Genomic DNA, 18,728 nt, shown 5'->3' with positions numbered 1-18,728 from the left:
CTTTATTTTACATTGCCTATGTAAGACTAAGTCTCAAACTAGGAGTTACTCATTCTTCAGTGAGTAGAAAATCCCTCTGTAATCTCAAAGGGAAGCCTTGGAGGGGAGCAGGATCCCACCAACCAGGCCTGCATGACTCTAAACAGCAGTTTGCATCTTCACTGTTAAAGGAAAGGCCACAGTGCCATGCTCCCATCCCTAAGGACACACAATTGCTGCTGCAGGCAGGAATAAGCCCATCCCTCACCTCAGCAGCTCCTGGCCCTGCAGGGACAGGACTAGTGTCTGAGGTAAGAGGAGAGCAAGGCACTGAGCCAGAAGGGCTGCCTGGGCTCAGTGCAGGAGGGAGGTCATTGCTGCCTGCTGTGCAGGAGATGCTGGAACAAGGAGCCATCTTTCTGGCTTAGGCGGGCAGGTGAATCCAGCTCTGCCACTCTCCCAGCTTGCATCACCAGCACACGGTCCGAGTCCAGGATGGTGTTCAGCCTGTGGACAACAAATGCCAGGACACATGTTGGTGGATCTGAGGAGAAGCTCTGGATACTGCTTCCCCTGCTGTTAAGGGTGGCCCAAGACATGCCCAGCATTAGGAGCTGTGGAGGATCTCCCTCTGCACTCAGGGTCACAGTGCAGTGCAGCTCCCTAGAGAGCCTCTGCTCACTGCTGAAATGCAGCACCTCTTAGGAGAGCACCATGATGCCTTCCAGTTGCTGGGCATGGCAGGGCACTAGGAGTACAGAGGGAAGTTCTGTGGAGGGGAAGCTCAGAGCATGCCTGATTCTGGGGTTGCACAAAATGTCTCCATCCCCACAGAGGTTAGTGAGTTGCTTCCATTTGCCCCAACATCTCCTCACCTGCCACCTCCCAAGGGCAGCAGAAATGGACTTGTGCGTCAGCTGTTACTTGCAGTCTGGCATCTTTGCTTATGCTACCACCACCACTGGATTTGTAGTTGCCAGCCAGCCAACCACAGGACCCACTGCACACAAATGTGCCCAGGTCTGCCCAGACTGCCAGCAGAGCAGCAACCTCTGACTCTGGGTAGGGAAGACAAGACAGCGGGAATGTCTTTGCACAGTCAGGCACTATTCACTGTGAAACTACAGCCCTACGGAGCTGCAAGTCACAAGGAAGACACAGCACAGGATTTGAGCCGGTAAAAGGCACTACGGAGTTCAGAACTCTGGTTACACATTCATCCCCAAGAGAGTGCAAGCTGCAGCACTGAAAATGACTTGGGAGGGCAAGAGACAAGTTCAGAGCCACTTCCCATCCTGGATTTCACACAAAGCTGAATGGTATGGAAGAACCATGGATACAAAACAACCCCATCATCACCTCTCTCTCCCTACTGCTCTCCCCCACTGCTCTTCATCCCAGTGGAAGCGGGGCTGGGACCATCTTCAACTCAGTCTTGCTGTTTTGCCTTCTGCCATTCCTTCCTCTGCTGTTTCTCCTCTTTAATTACTCCCCCATCAAAGGTGGCCTCCCCACACCCAACCCAAACACACACCTCAGCCCACAGTGCCCTTGCACTTCTACTCTATTTATGCCTAATATCCCTAGTGTATGAACCACATTCCCTTCACACTGTTCCTGCCTCCCTCCTACATGATGTATTTAACAAGACCCACTTGATTCACTTGCCAGGCCCAGCCCACCCTGCCTGTCATCCATCACTCCCACTTCTGTGCAGCAGGACACCAGCCCCTGCCACCTGCTCATTTGATTTTTATTTTTGTGGTAACCTCTGTGCTTTGAAAACACCCTCCATACGATTGTATAACCCTCCTCCAAATTCTCCTCCACTTGGCAAGAGTAAGAGCAGAGAACACCACCTAATGCTGATCCATCCCTTCTCTGCAGTATTCATGTTGTGCCCTCCTCCCTCTGGCTGCAACCATCCACTGACTCTACTCTTAATCTCTCAGATGTGGGGCAATCACTGTTGTCCTGTCCTGCCTGGGCGGTGTCTGTCTTGCTGGCATCAGGTGCAGGCTGGGACTAAAAGTCAGGATTTTGGAAGACAGAACTATCCAGAAGCTGGCTGCAGCCCTTCGCTGCCGGCTGTCCTGCACTGCCCTCTACTGAGCCAGGGACACCTGCTCCTCCCCGGTCTCCACACTGCCCTTTCCATATGATAGCTCTCTATTACTCCTAGCCCTAATTTGGCAGAACCACAGGTGGGATTCACCTGCCCTACAGATCCCAGCAGGCAGTGCTCAGGAAGAGAAATGTGTGATATGATGCGGCGTTTTGCCCTTTGCTGACACCAACTTCTGGGTACAACATTTTCCCCTTTCCCAGCAGAAAAGGCAAAAGGCAAGGTCCAGCTTTGGCACTTGAAAAACCTTATCACAGAGACTTCCCTGCTCAGCCTTGAGGCCCAGGCATGGCATGTGCAGCCACCTGTCCCTGTGAGTGGCAGGATGACTTTAGGCACAGAGTGCTGCTTCCTCCTTACCTGTGAGCAATCGTCAAAACAGTTTTGTCAGCGAAGCGCTGGCGGATGGTCTGCTGCAGCAGCTGGTCTGTCTTCTGATCCACACTGGCTGTGGCCTCATCGATGCACAGCACCTGCCGGGGACAGAGAGTGAAGGGAGCTCCCAGGCACCACAGCAGAGACTCCACTCCCTGCCTAGACACAGCCTGAGGAGTTAGCACAGGATGTCTGTTCCCATTACACCTCCAATTCTGCAGTGCTCCCCTCTGCTGTCCCCAGACTGCCAGCAGTTCACCCTTCCCCTGCTTCGATGGAGGCAGTGCACTCACCTTGGCCTGCGTCAGGAGGGCTCTGGCCAGACACACCAGCTGCCTCTGTCCCACAGACAGACTCTTTCCCCTCTCTCCCAGCTCACTGTCCAGTCCACCTGCAGGGATCAAGATCAGCAATCATCTGCATCACCTGCACAGGGCCCCAAACAGTTCCACCAGTCCAAGGTTTTCCCAGCAGCACAGAAAATCCCAACTCTGCTCAGGCCCAGGCCTTAGAAACTGGAGCCTTTACACTTAGACACAAGCAACATCTGGCACAGTTCCCTTAGAACTAAGGCCTGGCTTATCTCTCAGGTAGTCCTCTAACACCTACTGAGGCCTGGTCTTACCAGCAAGATTCTGCCACCCAATCCATCACCTGCCAGTCCATTTGCCTCTAAATATCATGGAATGCCACTGGGTCCCACTGACCTGTTCCTCCACTGATCCTAGCATGACTTTGCCTAACCCATTGCCTGCTGCATCCACCTGGCTGCTTTTCCTCAGCTCCTTGCCTGAGCTAAGGCCTTCTCTCCTTTCCCAGAAACACCACTCATCAGCTGCTTCACTGGTTTCCAACTCACCCATCTGAGTAACAGCATCCCACAGGTGGCACTGCTCTAGCACCTCGCGGAGCTCAGCATCTGTCCATTTTCCCTGGGGGTCCAGGTTTTCTCTGATTGAGCCACTGAACAAAAATGGATCCTGGGGGATGATGGCCAGCCTAGATCTGCAAGCAAACAAGAGCTGAGGGCTCATGGGGTGGGTTCTGCAGAAATGCAAAGGTCTGCTATTTCTTTTTTCATGGGGTGTCTTAGCTTGCTACAAATCTTAGAGGCACAGAGACATGGGTCACATATTCAGCCTGGTTTCCTTAGCACAACTGTTGAGAAACAACATAGAAACTCATAAAAAGCTGCCACAATCAGAAAAGAGGGTGCTGTGACAGTGCATCCTTTGCTCCTGACTCTTTACTTTGGCATCCAGCCACTGACAGTTCTAGGTCACCATTAGCTACCCTTCACTCTGTTCAGCCATACCTCAGCTCCTCCAAGCCCACCAGCTGGCTGTCAACACCATCCAGGAGAATCCGGCCTGATTTCAGCTCCACCATATGGAAAAGGGCCAAGAAAAGGGTGGATTTCCCAGATCCTGTGCGACCCACAATCCCCAGCTTCTCTCCAGGGTAAACAGTGAAGTTCACGCCATCAAGTGCATTAGGCAAGCCTGCTCTGTATGCCAGGACCACTTGCTGGAACTCCACAAGCCCCTGGTTTGGCCAGTCAGCAGAAACCTAAGAGGGATACACAGGTGAGAAAGGGTATGATAGTGATTGATTGTCATCCTCAGCATCACCTCCCGCGAGTCCAAGCACCATCCCTCCCTGTAGATGGTTGCTTGGCTTCTGAGCAGAACCCACACACAGGCCAGTCCCACCTCCCGCCCACTCCTAGGCTTGTTTTTATGTCACAGCTTGTATCTAGCACCCGTTCTGCTTCCCTACTTCTTCCCATCACTTCAGCCTTCACCAGTTCCTGCCAGAGATTCATCCTCCCCAGGAGATATACTGGTAAAAGATAAGTGATCAAGGTGGTTTCTGTGGTGAGGGCCATCTACCCATTCAGTGGAACCCTGTGATCTCCCTAGGGGGCAAGTGCAGGGCACAGAGCCAGAAGATGGGCCAGTACCTGACAACACATTTGAGCTTTTACCTGGACCAATTTATCCTGAGGCTCCATGGGGATGTCTGTGGTATACTCCTCTGTCCGCTCCACACTCACCATCATGATCTCTGTGTGAGTGAAACTGGCAATGAGGCCTGAGAGTAGGTTTGTGACAGACAGGGCGTATGAGAGTGCCAGGCCCACAAGTCCTGTGAGGACAAAAGCATAAGTAAGAATATCACTGGCAGGGAAAGAGCTGGCATCTTGGTGGGCAGACAAAAACCCAAAGGAAAGTCAGGACTCTGGCATCTGGGGTCACACTTGAGGCTGGAGACACACAGGAGCAGAGACAGGAGCTGAAGCACTACACTGTGGGTGACTTGCATAGGGACAGGGAGCAGGAGCTCTGGATCTTATCCCAGTGTAGGAAAATGTGTAGCTCTGGGCCGGGAGAGGAGGAACCCCTTGGCCACAGCCTAGGAGTAGACATAGATCAATCCCTGGCAGTCTACCTGGATTTCCCAGCTGCTTCTGGTGCTGGATGATGGCAATTCCTGCAATAGCAGTAACCACAGCAACCCCAATCATCTGCAAGCGGATGTCCAGCCACGCCATCACTGTGTTGCTGGCGAAGAGGCAGCGCTGGTTCTGCTCCAGATGCAGCTGGTTCTCCAACTCAAACCTGTCAGGCACACAACAGAGGTTTGCACCACTCAAATTCCACTCCTGCTGTCCAGACCAAGGGCATTCCAGCCACGCTACAACCAGTCTCACACCAGGAAGGCCCTGGCCTATAAAGCCAAAGCTCTGTCTCTCTGGGTGCCCGTGCTTTCTGCTCACCTCTTTGTTGCCCGCATGGCTCTGATACTGCTCAGTCCCGAGAGGGTCTCTGAGAAGTGGGTGTAAATGGGAGACAGGGTGACACTGCACAGGCGCTTGAGCTCCCGGGATGTGCATCGGTAATAGTGCTGAATGAAGAAGTAGACTACAGCCAGAGGGAGTAAGACCAGACCAATCCAAGGGAGGCCATAGGTCATTATCACCAGCATACCCAAGAGCCCATAGATATTGGCCAGGAAGATGTTGAGGATAAATGGCAGGCTGTCATCCACACAGTACAGGTCTGAGGAGAAGCGGTTCAGGATCCGGCCTGTTGGTGTGCTGTCAAAGAAGGTGACTGTGGCCTGGTGATAAAGGAACCAGAAAGTAAGAGCCAGTCAGCTGCAGTGAGATCCAACCACAGAATTGTGTGCAGGAGAGCAGCACAAGGGGAGCAGATAAGGCCACAACACGGTAGCCACCACAACCCACTTCCTTACCTCAGCCTCCAAAGCCAGCATCCACTAGCAGCCAAACAACTCATGCTGTTTGCATGGTAGAAGGAAGCATTCCCTCTGTAGCAAATGGCAGACAGCTACTGAGACAGCAGGCACTCAGATGCCATACTAGCCCAACAGTAGCCAGGCAAATCTAGCCTCTAATCAAAACTTCCAATGCCCTAACTCTAGCCTGAGGACCCAAGGAAGCTGAAGACATAAAGTTAACTGGCACATGCCAGCATCAGCCCTAGATCTTGCTTAATGACTCCTTCCACTCTCACCTGAACCTGAACTCACGACCCTGCAAAAGCTCCTTTGACTCAACTAGCCCTCATCTTGGCTATACATCTAAGCCTAATGAGTGAACAGATGCAGGTGGGAGTCATAAAACATCCTTCCATGGAATGAACAGGACACATCTTGAACCCCAGCTCACTGGTCCCTTCTACTGGCTGTGGTGCAGCCCTTTTTGAATATAGTCCTACCAGTCAATACCAACAGAAACCTTAATCTATCTCCTGCACCATTACTCCTAGCTATGAGAAGAATGTCAGCTTGCAGGAGCCTCAGCCTGCTCTGGACTTTTTGCCCATTACCTTTAGAACCCTTTGGAGCAGTCGGTTGTGAATGACAGCGGCAGCATGGAGAGCGCCGTAAGCAAAGAGGAACGCCCGAACAATGGTGAAGAGGGAGTTGGCCCCTGCAATGCTCCCATAAACTATCAGGTAGAAATTCACATCCACTGAGCCATTGAAAGGGGCTGGGGTGTTGTCCAGATCTTGAATGGGGGAACTGGAAAAAACGAGGAGGAAGATTATGAATCTGCCAATGTCCTCCTGACAATAAACTCACAGACATGGCATGGGAACCCAAGAGCATATTCAAGGGGAAATCAGGCTACTTTAGCCTGATACTCCTGTTATACCCCTTTGGCATGTTGGGACAAATACTCCAATTACTATGCAGCTAGGGGTCTTCCATCAGCCCCAGGCAGAAGCCTTTTGGGCACGTCTCATCAGATCAAAGATTTTGATTCTTTTTGTCAAAGTGGACACACACATCCCCTGAAGCAAGGTGGTCAGTTTATCTATCCCTGCTCTCCAGGATCTTCACGGGAAACGCACTTAAGGGCATTTCCAGCTTCCTTTGGCTCCTCCAGACCAGATTCACTTACACAAGTCCAGCAGTGGAGAAGAGAAGCAGCTCTGGGGAAGGCAAGGAAGCTGAGCAGGCCATCACAGAGGTATTTGCTGTCTGGGATATGCTGGAGATCCAGTATGACAGCCACCAATCTGAGATGTTTCTGGATGCTACAGAGAAAGACAGACTACATAAAGAGGAATTCAACTTTTGAATCAGCAAATATAAAACAGGAAAGCTGGAGGGGAAGCTGCTGGACAACTTTTGCATGGTCTCACTGCCCAGTCTAGTCTTCCCCCTGATAGCAGTAGAGCAGGAGCAAGGGAACAGCCTTGAGCTGCAGCAGCGACAGAGCACTGCTACAGAGGTACAGTAATGCAACTGCAGCAGCGAGACACCAGGTACAGTTCCCACATGTGCCTCCTCCCTAACAAAGTAGCTCCTTGAGCTACTTTAATTTGGGGAAAGTGGTCTTCCTGCTACAGGGTGTTTAAACCCCTGGCGTCTTTCCTTCTGGACTCCATGCAACCAGGGAATGAGACAAGAGGAGAGGAATATCTAAAGAGAGATGTGCTGCTGGGTCACTGCCTCACCTTGCATCAGGAACAGTGAGAAGAGGATTGATATTGCCAAGCAGCTGCCCATTGCCAGCCAATAGGCCTTGTACACATGAAAAGCCACTGCCCCTTCTTTCTTCTCTTCCTCCTTGTGGATGAGATTATTATTTTGGGTTGATTCTTCTGCCTCTGTCTCTATGGCCTCTTCCTGTCCCTGTTCATTAGGGGCTGTGGGAATGGATGCAAAAGCAAAGGTCAGTGCAACATTAAATTCTTCCTGCAGCTTCTCCTTACTGTGAACAGAGCAAGTCTAAACTATGAGGGAGACATTTTCCCCTCCTCTCTCCTTTTTCAAGACAGGTGCACCAACTCTGGCAGTTCTTCATCCAAAACTGGACTACAAGTGGAACAACAGGTTCAAATACTGCTCTAGATCAATATCCAATGATATGTGGGCCTCCTGTCCCTCTGTGTATACACCACCCACATATACAGCAGAACAAGATAGCGGGAGTTCTGCTCTAAGGCCAGCAGCCATCAGGTACCAGTTCTGTCTGGATGGTCAGCTAAGCTGTGCTGCCCCAGCCACATTCAAGCTCATCAGGGACAGACCTTTATCCTTATTCCCCTTGTCTGTAACCTTGAACTTGGGGAAGGCTTCAACAAGTGGCAGGATATCAGCTGGTGTGCCTGTGAAGAGAGATATGCAAATGCTTCAGCATCTGTGAGGAATAGGTGACAACTTCCCACCTTCCCTCTGCCTCTTGCTCTGAAATGACCCAGTTCTGTTCTCTCATAACATTCCCTATGTCATACAGCAACTGCACCCTTGAAGGCTTTGCTCCTGTTATGTTCTTCTGCCTCGTCAGCTCCTCACATCTAGGGCTGTCCTGTTTTATCTGTACATCTGCACATTCTCTTCCACCCTATCTTTGCCCACATGCAGTGTCTCCAATGTCCTCTTTTATCACTGGGTTCCCCGCTAGTTAATCTTAATCCCCTTAAGCCATTCCAAGACACAAGTGAATGCCTGAGAAGACAGTGTACCTGTCTTAATTATTCTGCCATTGTCCATCAACAACAAAGCGTCGGCCTTCTCCAAAAGCTCAGTCCTGTGAGTGCAAAGGACCCTGGTCTTATGTTTGAGAACTCCAAGAATGCATTTCTGCATAATATGGTTGGCTACATCTGCATCAACAGCAGCCAGGGGATCATCAAGAAGGTAAAGTTCTTTCTCCTGGGAGGGGGACAAAACAAAAAAGGATACAGCTGCTGCCCTGCTGGAGCAGGCAGTGCTGTAGAGAAAAGTCCAAGTGCCTCCATGTTGGCAGCACCTTTAGGCTAGCACAATGTGCTTTAAAGACATGCTGCCAGAGCTCACTGTACAGCAGAGTGCTTCCAGCCTCTTCAGATTTGATTCAGCACTGGGCATGACCTGCCACACAGTAACTCCTTTGTTATTTACCTGGTAAATGGCTCTGGCAAGGGCTATTCGAGCCTTCTGTCCCCCACTGAGTGTCACACCATTTTCACCCACCTCTGTCTGGTCACCTGCTGGTAAAATCTGAAATATTCAAGAAAATCATTTAGAAAGGGACAGGAAACTGCTGGGGATTCAAAACCAGGACACAGGGGCACCTCTCCAGTCTCTGGCAGTAATTTCTAAGGCTGACACCTTACCAACAATTAAACACTGCAACAGTCTATACACTGGTTCTACAGATAACTGGCAAGCTTAATTAATGCAACGAAAATCTCTTATGCTCCAGAATAGGGTGGTCACATCTGAACTACCCATTGAGAGCAACTTCTGGTCCAAGATAATTGCACACAGTAATTTTCTGTGAGAACAAGAGCTGTGCCTGCATCAAAATCATGTCAGGGTCCTTCCAAACAGTGTAGCAGTAAAAACTACAAAGTTTCAGTACCTGGAAATAAGTCTCCTCTCAGTTTGGTAGCATAGGTGTATTCTACTAAATCTCAAATAAAAATCTTGCCTTTACAGAGTATTCATAGCTCCAGCCGAAACAAACAGGAGCTGCTAAAGCTTGGCACTTCAGAAAACCAGGTATAGCTTATAAACTGGGAGAAGGCTAGTTTCCTACCATACATACAGCCAGGTTTATTGGCTAATACAGTCATAAACCTCAAATTTAGAATATGTGTATTACTGATAGAAGCACTGGCTTAGCCCTTCCAGATTCCAAAGAAATTGCTTCTGATCCCACCCCCCCAAAAAAAGCATCAGCTGCTGATAGGTTCTGCCTGAAAAACCCGATTCAGCAGCCATTCAGCTCTGCAAGAAAAACTCCTCTCCCCAGGATGAAGAGCTTTTGGCTCAGCAGCAGAAGAAACCATCCAAAGTGCTACAAGAGTGTCTTCACACCTTAAAATATGGGGATGCCGGGAATGGTGTGGGCTTGGTGATCAGAGGAACACTGTGTGATGGGACATTGGAAGAGCAGTCTATACCCTGAAATAATAAAGACTGATCCCAGTGAGGCTCAGGATGGATGCAAAAGCCTGCCAAAAAGGCCCAGGCAGGTTTACAGTCTAGGCACTCACATTCAGGTCCTCGGAGAGGGCACAAGCTTCCAGCACCTCCTTGTACAGCCTGGCATCATATTCCCGCCCAAAAAGAATGTTTTCCCGGACAGTGGTAAACTGTATCCATGGCTCCTGTGTGGCCAGACCAAATCCTTGCTCCAGGTCACAAACATACACTCGTCCACCTTGTCTGCAAGCACACCAGAAGTGGGTGTAAAGGGCAACAAAGGAAAACTGTTGGCAAATCAAAATGGCCTACAAGCTGGGATAGTACTGGACAGTCCCCACCTGCTGTGGCATGGAGGGACCAGGCAGGGAAAAGTCTTTAGGCTACTTACTTAATGAGCTCTCCAGTGATGGCTGCAAGCAGAGAGCTTTTGCCAGAGCCGACCTTCCCAACAACCCCAAGCAGCATTCCCTGCAAAGGGAAATGAAGAGCAACAACCTGATGTGCTACTACAGGGTAGCTTGTCCAGATTTCTTGAGCCACACATGGTCCTAGCAGTCAGCTTCCTTACAGGCTATCTCACACATTCAGCAGTGCAGCTGGGTACATTTATCAGGTAAACCAGACTCCTGATATGACAGGACACAGATTTGCAAGGAGTGTTAACTCCAGAGCCCTGCTCTGTTCCCTGTCCAGCTGTCTCCTGCAGTAATAGCAGAAGGCAGAGGGAACTAGTTCATCTCCTGTCTGTAAGCCATGGATGTTCTCTAGCACCTTTCAGCTCCGAGATGTAATATTTGTCCTGTGCCTCTTGACCAAGAGAAGGTTTTGATGCACAGCTCCTAAACTGAGGGAAACATGCCACCTCTGCTCCATTATTTCTAGGTTCCAGTATTTTTTCTCTAGTGCCATTTTTCTGTGTTACCTCCCATGTCCTTGCTCACCTTTCTCACTGACAGGTTCTCAATGTGCAGTTGCAGAGTGCCTGTGGATGAGGGCTGCCTGGTGCTTTCCTCCTCAACTGGCACCCACGAGAAGGCTGCACATTGCATCTCCATGGCAGTAGCAGTATCTGAAGGGCTATCTACAAGTGAAAAGCAGAACAGCAAAGCACTGCTATGAGAAGACCAGAAAATTAAAGGCACCTGGCATCACAAATACTATCAGCTTTACTCCCAAATGCAGAGACCATGGATGAGGCACTGCATGATGCCCCTGACCCAACCACAGAATGAGACTCCTGCCTACTGACTTGCCCTTAAACTTATACATCTCTTCATCCAACCCTTCTGTCTCCAGCTCACACCAGACACACACGGCTGTCAGGGAGACACTCTGAGGATGTAACTTGGTTTTATTATTGCTGAAGGTAAAAGAATGTCAGGGAGCCGGCAAAAGGCAATGAAAGAAGGAAAGGGAGCTAATATGGCTCAGGAGAGGGGCAGCCACTCAAGCCTTTCTGCCAGGTGAAGCCAAGTTTGTTGATGGCTTCAGTGTTAGAAGAATTTTGATCACAGGACAGAGCTGCTTGTTCTACTGCAACACTAATGGCTCTGTGGGGACAAGCAATGGCTTATGGTTGGTAAAGTGGAATGTTATAGCCTTGTCTCCTGCTTTCCACAGAAATTAAGAGAAATTAAGTGTATCCACTCTGCCTCTACCCAACTGAACATCTTGAATCACAAGGTGACAGCCAGCTGCCTTCCAGTAATGCCCCTGGGCCTCGCCCGTCAGCTCTCTGCTCTGAATGTCTGCTGACCAGAGTCTCAGGCCTGGCAGCTTCCTTAACCATTACCTAGGGCATAATAGGCTTCCAGGTCCTGGTCCATGAGTTCAAAGAATTGCTGGATTCGATCCAGGGAAACTTTGGCCTCCAAGATCGCATTCAACACCCATGGGAAGCTGTTGAGGGGTAGAATAAGCATCCCAACAAGGGCCAATGCTGTGAACACCTGCATGGGTAAGCAAACAGCCATGAGTTAGAGCCAGTACTTCCCTTGTATCCTCCAATCAGCTTCACCAGAGAGAGCCTGAAGAGCTGTGGAGAGACATGGGCTGGGTTTATTTCCCAGAGAAGATGCCCGAGGACTGCAGTCCCACTGCAGACTGTGGTGTGCACAAATTTGGAGCTCTCCCTACTACCTACTCACCTTTGTGGCAGTGAGCTGGTGACCCAACAGAACGTAGGTGATGAAGATGGTAATGGAGACAATAACAGGCAGTGCTGCCCACATGTACACGCAGACGGCATCCAGGTAACTGACAGCCCGTGACTTCTGCAGCTCTTTAGCCCGGCAGGCATTTATCCTGGTGCTGAAGTGCTTCTCCCAGGCGTAAAACTTGATCACACGAATGCCACTGAGGAACTCTGTCATTAGCTGCAGGCAATGAGGAAAAGAACATCACGCAAATGTGTGTGTGTGCCCCTTCTGGCATTTTTCTCAACAGCTGTGATTCAATTAATCTGCCCTGGATTATGACAAGCGGCCAAGAAGCCAGCGTTCTGGGACAAGCAGGGAGAAAATACAAACTCAGAGAGATACCACTGCCCCTCACCTTGACTCGTGTGTCCTTGTGTTTCAGCATCTCCTCGCTGTTCATCATGATGCGGTTAGCTACGATCTTGTTGATGGGCACAAGCAGCAGTGCCAGGGCCACGCCTCCCAGAAAGGCTACCCCCACTTGCTGGTAGAGGAGGTAGAGGGTAATGGCAAGCTGGACAGGCAGGCTCCACAGCTCATGGAAGCTGAGGCAGAAGTTGACCAACCTACTGGTGTCTGTGCTCATGAAGTTGACAATTTCCCCCACAGTGAAGCGGGCAAGGCTGGTGCTGCTGACATGCAGAGCCTTGCGGTAGATGGCAGAGATGACAGAGGCCCGCACCATCAGTGTCATCTTGTTCATCTCGTAGCTGAACTGGTTCCGCAAGAGAGCGCCCAGGAAGGAGCCAGCAAAGAGCCCAAGGGCATACAGCACCCCGTGGCTCAGGGGCTCCTGCTGTGACTCCATGAAGTTCACCAGCAAGTTCAGAAGCAGAGGACCTGAAAAATCCAGCAGACTACCAGCCAGCTTGAGAAGTCCAAGGGTGTAGAAACGAAGCCCAAAGGCTGCATGAAGGACTGACAAGAGGCGCACAGCTTCCTGGGCATGGTGTGGGCTGTCTGGAGCATCACTGCTCCCATCACCTGCAGCAATGATTGGGCTGGTAAGAGACACTGTCTCCTCCTCTGCTTGGTGAAGAGCTGCCTTCTTCTGCCAGCAGGAGTAGAACCGGTCACAGACCCTGGCAGCCTGGAGCTGGCGAGGAAGCACACAGACATCCTGTGGATGGTTCAGCTTCTGCTGGTAGCCACGCTTCATTAGGGGGTTCATCCAAATGTAAAAGAAGCGTGAGAGCCAGCTCTCACCATCTTCTGCCACTCTCTGCTGGTCAGGCACTGGGATCCCTGGCTCTGAGATGGGCTGGTCTTGTTGCCAGGAGCGATTGATGGAGAGGAAGTCCTGCCTGCCAGCAGTGGGGAAGAGGTAGCTGACCACATAGGCAAGCAGAGAGGCCAGCTGCAGACAGAGAATGGCAAACCTGGAGGAGGCACCAGGGTGGGCAGGGGACCAAGCTGTCCCAGTCTGGCAGTACCACACCAGTGTGATGATGAAGGAAGGTAGGGGTAAGAGAGTGAGGAGAGCCAGAGCTGCAGGGCCCCTGGTAAAGCCATGAATGGACCTGCAGAGCATGAGAAGAGCGAAGCCATGCAGCAGCCATGTCAGGGCAGCAGTGCCATTGGCCAGCACTTCAAGGTACACAGGGCCCAGCTCCTGCTGGGAAATGCTGGCTGGGATTGTGTCAGCAAGGAACAAGCCAGTAAGTACAAAGGAGGTAGTGATTCTCCATCCCCAGCTTAGCCTGCAAGGCACACTGGAGCCAGACCTTGAGGAGAAAGAGCGAAAGAGTGAAATAATTTATCGCTGAAATTCCACTACCTCTCAGTCAGTACTGTCCTTTCTTCCTCTCCTCTTCCTGCTGTTTATACTTCCACTCTTATTTAACCTTCTAGATACACCTCCTTCCAGATACACCTCCCTAGATTTGTAACTTTATGTGACTGTAGGCATTGCTAAACTACATCAGGTCAATACAGCCCACTCTTTGGTCAATACCAGAGATTTAGATGCTACCAAAGAATAGCATTTCTTTACAGAAATTTGTTTGCATACTATGATATTTTGTGGTCAAATTAGACTCCAATCCTTGAGGATTAACAGCAAAAAAAAGTATATTTAACCTCTTTAACACAAATTTTGGATGATGAAATTCTCTGTGTCACATCTCTGATCCTTGATTTCCTTGTCTGTGGGATATTTCTTCTAGAAACATTTTTTTAATCACTGTTAGTTTCAGTGATGTTGTGCTTGTAAAGTCTGTAATCTATTGCCCATCAAAATACTTCAGTATCACTGGATTCTTTGTGGCCTTTCAGTACGAGTGAATGTTGTAATTTTTATGAATTTCAGAAGAGGGTAAACAGAAAAACAATTTTGGGTTTCTCTGAACTCCTTATTGCCTTACATACATCTTCTATGCCACCTTGGATTTATGTCCTTTCCCAGAATACTCCCAGTTTCCCCAGTCCTCATTCACTGAAATAGTTTTTAATTACTTTCTGTGATTTTATGCCCACAATCCCCTCTATTCTTTCTGGATTCCTTTCTGTACACTGCACTCTGAATTAAGATGGACGCTGACAAATACAATAGCATTATAATATTGTGTCCTTCCCTAATTACATATTCAGCACATTATAGGGAGAAATAATTTCAGCCTTTCCACCCCACCTCCAGTCCTGCATAATAATCCAGAGTCAGACAAGTCAGTTGTCATACCTTGGAGTGCCAAGGAAGCAGGCACTGACCACTGCAAGGATCACATGAGGAATCACATTCAATGTCAGCTGGTTAAAGCAATGGCCAATACTGCCGCGAACCCACACAGGGAGTGGATCTTCTGGGCTGGTCCCACACAAACTAGCCAGGATGTTCTCCATCCTTTGTTGGTAATTCAGTGTGAGAGTCAGGATGTCCTAGGGTAAAGAAAAAGCAGCATGAGGTAAAAACCATGAGAACTACGGCTCCAGTCCAAGACGGAGTGTGATGAGCAATTAACATGGAGCTAGAAGCAACTTCCTGGGTCATAGTCCAAGCCCGGCTATTGTTCACTCACTATCATATTATCTACTTCATAAAATGATCAAGCTCCAGCTTAAATTACGTTGTTTGCTCCCTTAAATCACCCCGGGACTGCAATGCCCCGTGAACCTGAAGCTTATTTCCAGGCTGACTTTTTTTTCCCGTGACGAGTTTATCCTTTGTAAGTAGTATAAGGAAGTATTTTCCCTTCTGTACATCGGTATGAAAAATATTTTGAGCTGCTTAAACAATAACCTATTCATTGTATCTCCATGTTGACAACACTTCCCACCATGGTACTTCCTAAGGCAGGACGTAACACGAAACATTCCCCAGATGGTAGGGGAGGATGCTGGTGCGCATCCAGAGAAGCAGGCGGTACCCCTAAGCTACACAGGACTGGCGAACCAGCCCCCTCTGTGTGCCGCCCCGCGGACTGGAGCACACCTGGGAAGGCCTCGGCTTTACAATGATTTCTGCTCGCACCAGCCCGTCCCATCTCCAGCCCAGGGCCGGCTGAGCGCCACGGGCCGGGCGCCGCACGGAGCTCGGCAGCAGGCGGGGGCACGGGCACTGCAGCACCGCGGCCGCCACCCCGTCCAGCGGCCCCCGGCAGCGGCCCGCGCCGGCTCCAGCCCGGGGACCTCCCAGCCGCGCCGGGGCGGGCGCAGCGGCCGCCACGTGCCGGTGACGGGCAGGCCCCACCGCCCCCCACCCCGCGGACCTCGGCTGCCCCGGCGGCGCAGGCCGCGCGCGCCCCCTGGCGGCCGGGAGGACTCGCCGCAGCCCCGGCGGGGCGGGGCGGGGCCGGGCCCGAGGGGGAGCCGGGCAGGAGCTGCGGCTGAGGCGAGGGGCGAGAGCCAGCCAGGGCAGCACGCACAGCGCGCTCAGACTTCTGCGTTCTGGTTAAAAAATACAAATTACCCGAACTAAAAACCAGCCGTGAACAACTGTGATGTTCCCCAAAATTCCTCTAGTTCCTTCCTGGTGATCTTATCCCTCCCCTCCTTCTGTGATATCTGGCTCACAGCATCCGAACTGTTCGTACACTGACTGACACCAGATGCACATCACAGACTTGCAGTGTCACCGTGTCAAACAGCACAGGAATAGTTATGGACCACTATGTTATCCAAACATCAGCACCAACAGGTATAGCCCAGGCAGTGCTTCTACAAGTATAAACGTACTTCTACAGGTACAACATTCTTTGCTTGGAGACAGTACTACAAGATGAAAATGACATTACTATAAGAGCACCTTGCCAATAACACATCAGTCTACTCACAGTGGCAGAGCTCTCCTGGCGCAGTGAGAGATTATGTTGTTAATCTAACACAGTCATCTGAGTAACACAGGGTAAACAAATCCTCTCTGTTTCACCTGTGCTGTGTTCAGTGACTATGTTTGTCTGGAGCATGAACATACACATGCAAGCAGCACCCCCAAATGTGACACTCATTCTTTACTATAAGAGTATGTTGCATTGGGGTAGGGGCAGTAAATGCACAGCTTTCCAGATGAGAGAAAACAAACCAGAGAGGACAGCTGGCCCCATCTGCTCTGAACTATTATACAGTAACAGAGGAATGCTGTAAATGTCACCAACGCTACCTGGAAATTTTAGCTACTACTGGTGATTTTTACAGCAGATGTTCTGAATGCTTCAACTGTCCCAAACCCTCCCTCAGTACTCTCTTGCCAGGGAAAATAAGCATATCCCTGTAAATAACTCATCACAGGTAAAAAACTTTACTTTCAACATGCAGCTCACCAGAGATACAAAAAGCATTCTCTGAGTTTACGGGTGTTATCACTGGGGTGCTGAAGAAGGAAAATATCAGTGACATTCCTGAGAAAGCAGAGCAATCTGGCTAAGAGAGTGTGGAACAGCAGAGATAAGAGCAAGAGCTCAGTGGCCACACTACTCTCTACTCAGTTTCCTTGAAAGGGGCAGGAGGGGGAACAGTGCATTTTCCGCAAGTCTCTCTCTCTCCCCCTCCCTCCCCTCCTTGTTTAATAATCTTTTCTCACTGAAAAGCAATCTCAGTCTGTGTGTCAGAGCTGCAAGGTTGCCTTTTCATGACCAAGCTACTCATACTGTACACGGTGTGTATTTGGCCAGTCTACTCTTTTCCCCCACAGGTCGTCCAAAGGTTTCCAGACTAAACTTTCTGGAAGAGGCCTTGAGAGTAAGTTTTATGCCCTCTCTGCTCAGGGAAGCTTCCCTTCAAAGAAAATGGTGTGAAAGCAGCAAACTCTCAAAACAGCAAGTAGGAGTTGTGTGAGGTTGAAGCACTTAGCAGCACACAAATGAAGCTGATTTCAGATTTCATGGCTCTGATGTCCTATTTATTTCCAAATGAAAACAAACAAAGAAACCCAAACAACTAAAAAATGTCCAAAACCAAACACCCCCCCCCCCCCCCCAATATACCCATAACCCCAACCAAACAACCACTTTGCATGTCTTAATAAGATAGCAGAGTTGTTCTCGGATATCAACAAAGGACAACCTTTCTTCCTGGAGCTAATCACTCTCAGAGCTTTTCCATTCAGCCACACTGTATTTTAGCATTCTCTTTTTTCACGTGCTGCTCATCATTTCATCCTGCTTACTCATCTCTCCTAACTTCTTCAGGTTCAAAGCCATGAACTTTATCACTTCAGCTGAAAGATGGACAACTTTTAGATGCCACAGGTTCCTTTTTGGTCCAGACAGCATTGCCTACACTCATATGGGAAAACAAGCACAAAGGGTATTAAAAAAGGAACTCCAGGAAAATACCAATCCACCCTAACTAATCTGAAATCACTTTGCCTGTTCTGTGTAAGCGCATTTAAATAGCATCACAGCAAGAATTGAAGTTCATTGAAATGAACTCCTCATTTTCCACTTCCTTTCGGCTATTTCCCCTGCTCCTGAATGCCATTTACTGCTATTTATTTGACTGATTTAAGATGTGCAGCACATGGAGTAGAGGCTGGTGGCTATATTGCTTACAAAGTACCTTGCACACTATAAATAATCATACACCTGGCAATTACAAAAAAGTCAGAGCATTCAAAATTTAAAAAAAAACCCACCAACATGGGGTTTAATTTAATCCACCCCCACTGGCCATGCAGGCCAGATTTTATTCACTGTCTTCTATCCAGAGCCTGTTAGTCCTCTATATTGAAAAATCCCCAGCGAGGAAGTGCTGTCTGGCAAAGGGAGACTGCCCTCTCCTTCTCTGATGAGTTTGTTTTGTAACAGATTACTTAATACCAACCCCAGGACTCAGGGAATCAGTGCAGGCTGCATGCCCATTCCACTTCCCAGCAAAGAGTAAATATTGAGCTGAAACAGAAGCCAGCCTAGACAAGCCTTAAATTCAGAATTATCAACCTTGTAATTATAGATGTAAAATCTCTGAAAGCAATTGTCTGTTTGGATGTGTTTTCTGTGCTCCCAGCCAGGACTCTGCTATCAGCTGAACCATCCTCAAATTCCATGACGACACAGCCAAGGAAGGTTTGATTACTTGGCTCAGTCCAAAATTTTTCATGAACAGGCTGCTTTGCCTGGACCTGAAGACAGAAGATAGATATTGTGAGCTGTTTTCCAGGGAAAAAA

At 49.5% G+C, this 18,728-nt stretch overlaps 1 protein-coding gene across 1 annotated transcript; it reads right to left on the bottom strand.

Annotated features, from left to right (window-relative positions):
- ABCC10 (ATP binding cassette subfamily C member 10) lies at nucleotides 1-15,756 on the bottom strand. The gene is made up of 22 exons (XM_082300012.1): nucleotides 15,557-15,756; nucleotides 14,807-15,003; nucleotides 12,485-13,853; nucleotides 12,079-12,306; nucleotides 11,724-11,880; nucleotides 10,873-11,012; nucleotides 10,320-10,399; nucleotides 10,000-10,171; nucleotides 8,900-8,998; nucleotides 8,482-8,671; nucleotides 8,047-8,124; nucleotides 7,471-7,662; nucleotides 6,912-7,047; nucleotides 6,334-6,529; nucleotides 5,259-5,602; nucleotides 4,931-5,100; nucleotides 4,467-4,627; nucleotides 3,795-4,048; nucleotides 3,339-3,484; nucleotides 2,773-2,870; nucleotides 2,465-2,577; nucleotides 1-486 (listed from the first exon to the last, which is right to left on the bottom strand). Exons 2-22 carry the CDS (start codon nucleotides 14,965-14,967, stop codon nucleotides 351-353), a joined length of 4,620 nt encoding a protein of 1,539 aa, XP_082156138.1. The 5' UTR covers nucleotides 14,968-15,003; nucleotides 15,557-15,756; the 3' UTR covers nucleotides 1-350.
- Nucleotides 15,757-18,728: the final 2,972 nt, after the last annotated feature.

The sequence above is a fragment of the Coloeus monedula genome (assembly GCF_965178545.1).
Source record: "Coloeus monedula genome assembly, chromosome: 2".
In the NCBI taxonomy this organism is placed as follows: domain Eukaryota; kingdom Metazoa; phylum Chordata; class Aves; order Passeriformes; family Corvidae; genus Coloeus; species Coloeus monedula.
The sequence above is the reverse complement of the archived record's forward strand: the minus strand, read 5'-3'. Positions and strand labels throughout refer to the sequence as shown.

Excerpts from the sequence above, each read along its gene's own strand:
- ABCC10 (XM_082300012.1), bottom strand. The coding sequence starts at position 14,967 with ATGGAGAACATCCTGGCTAGTTTGTGTGGGACCAGCCCAGAAGATCCA. Across the intron at positions 12,307-12,484 it reads ACAAGGACACACGAGTCAAG|CTAATGACAGAGTTCCTCAG; the intron begins GTGAGGGGCAGT and ends CATTGCCTGCAG. Across the intron at positions 10,172-10,319 it reads ATCACTGGAGAGCTCATTAA|ACAAGGTGGACGAGTGTATG; the intron begins GTAAGTAGCCTA and ends GTGTGCTTGCAG.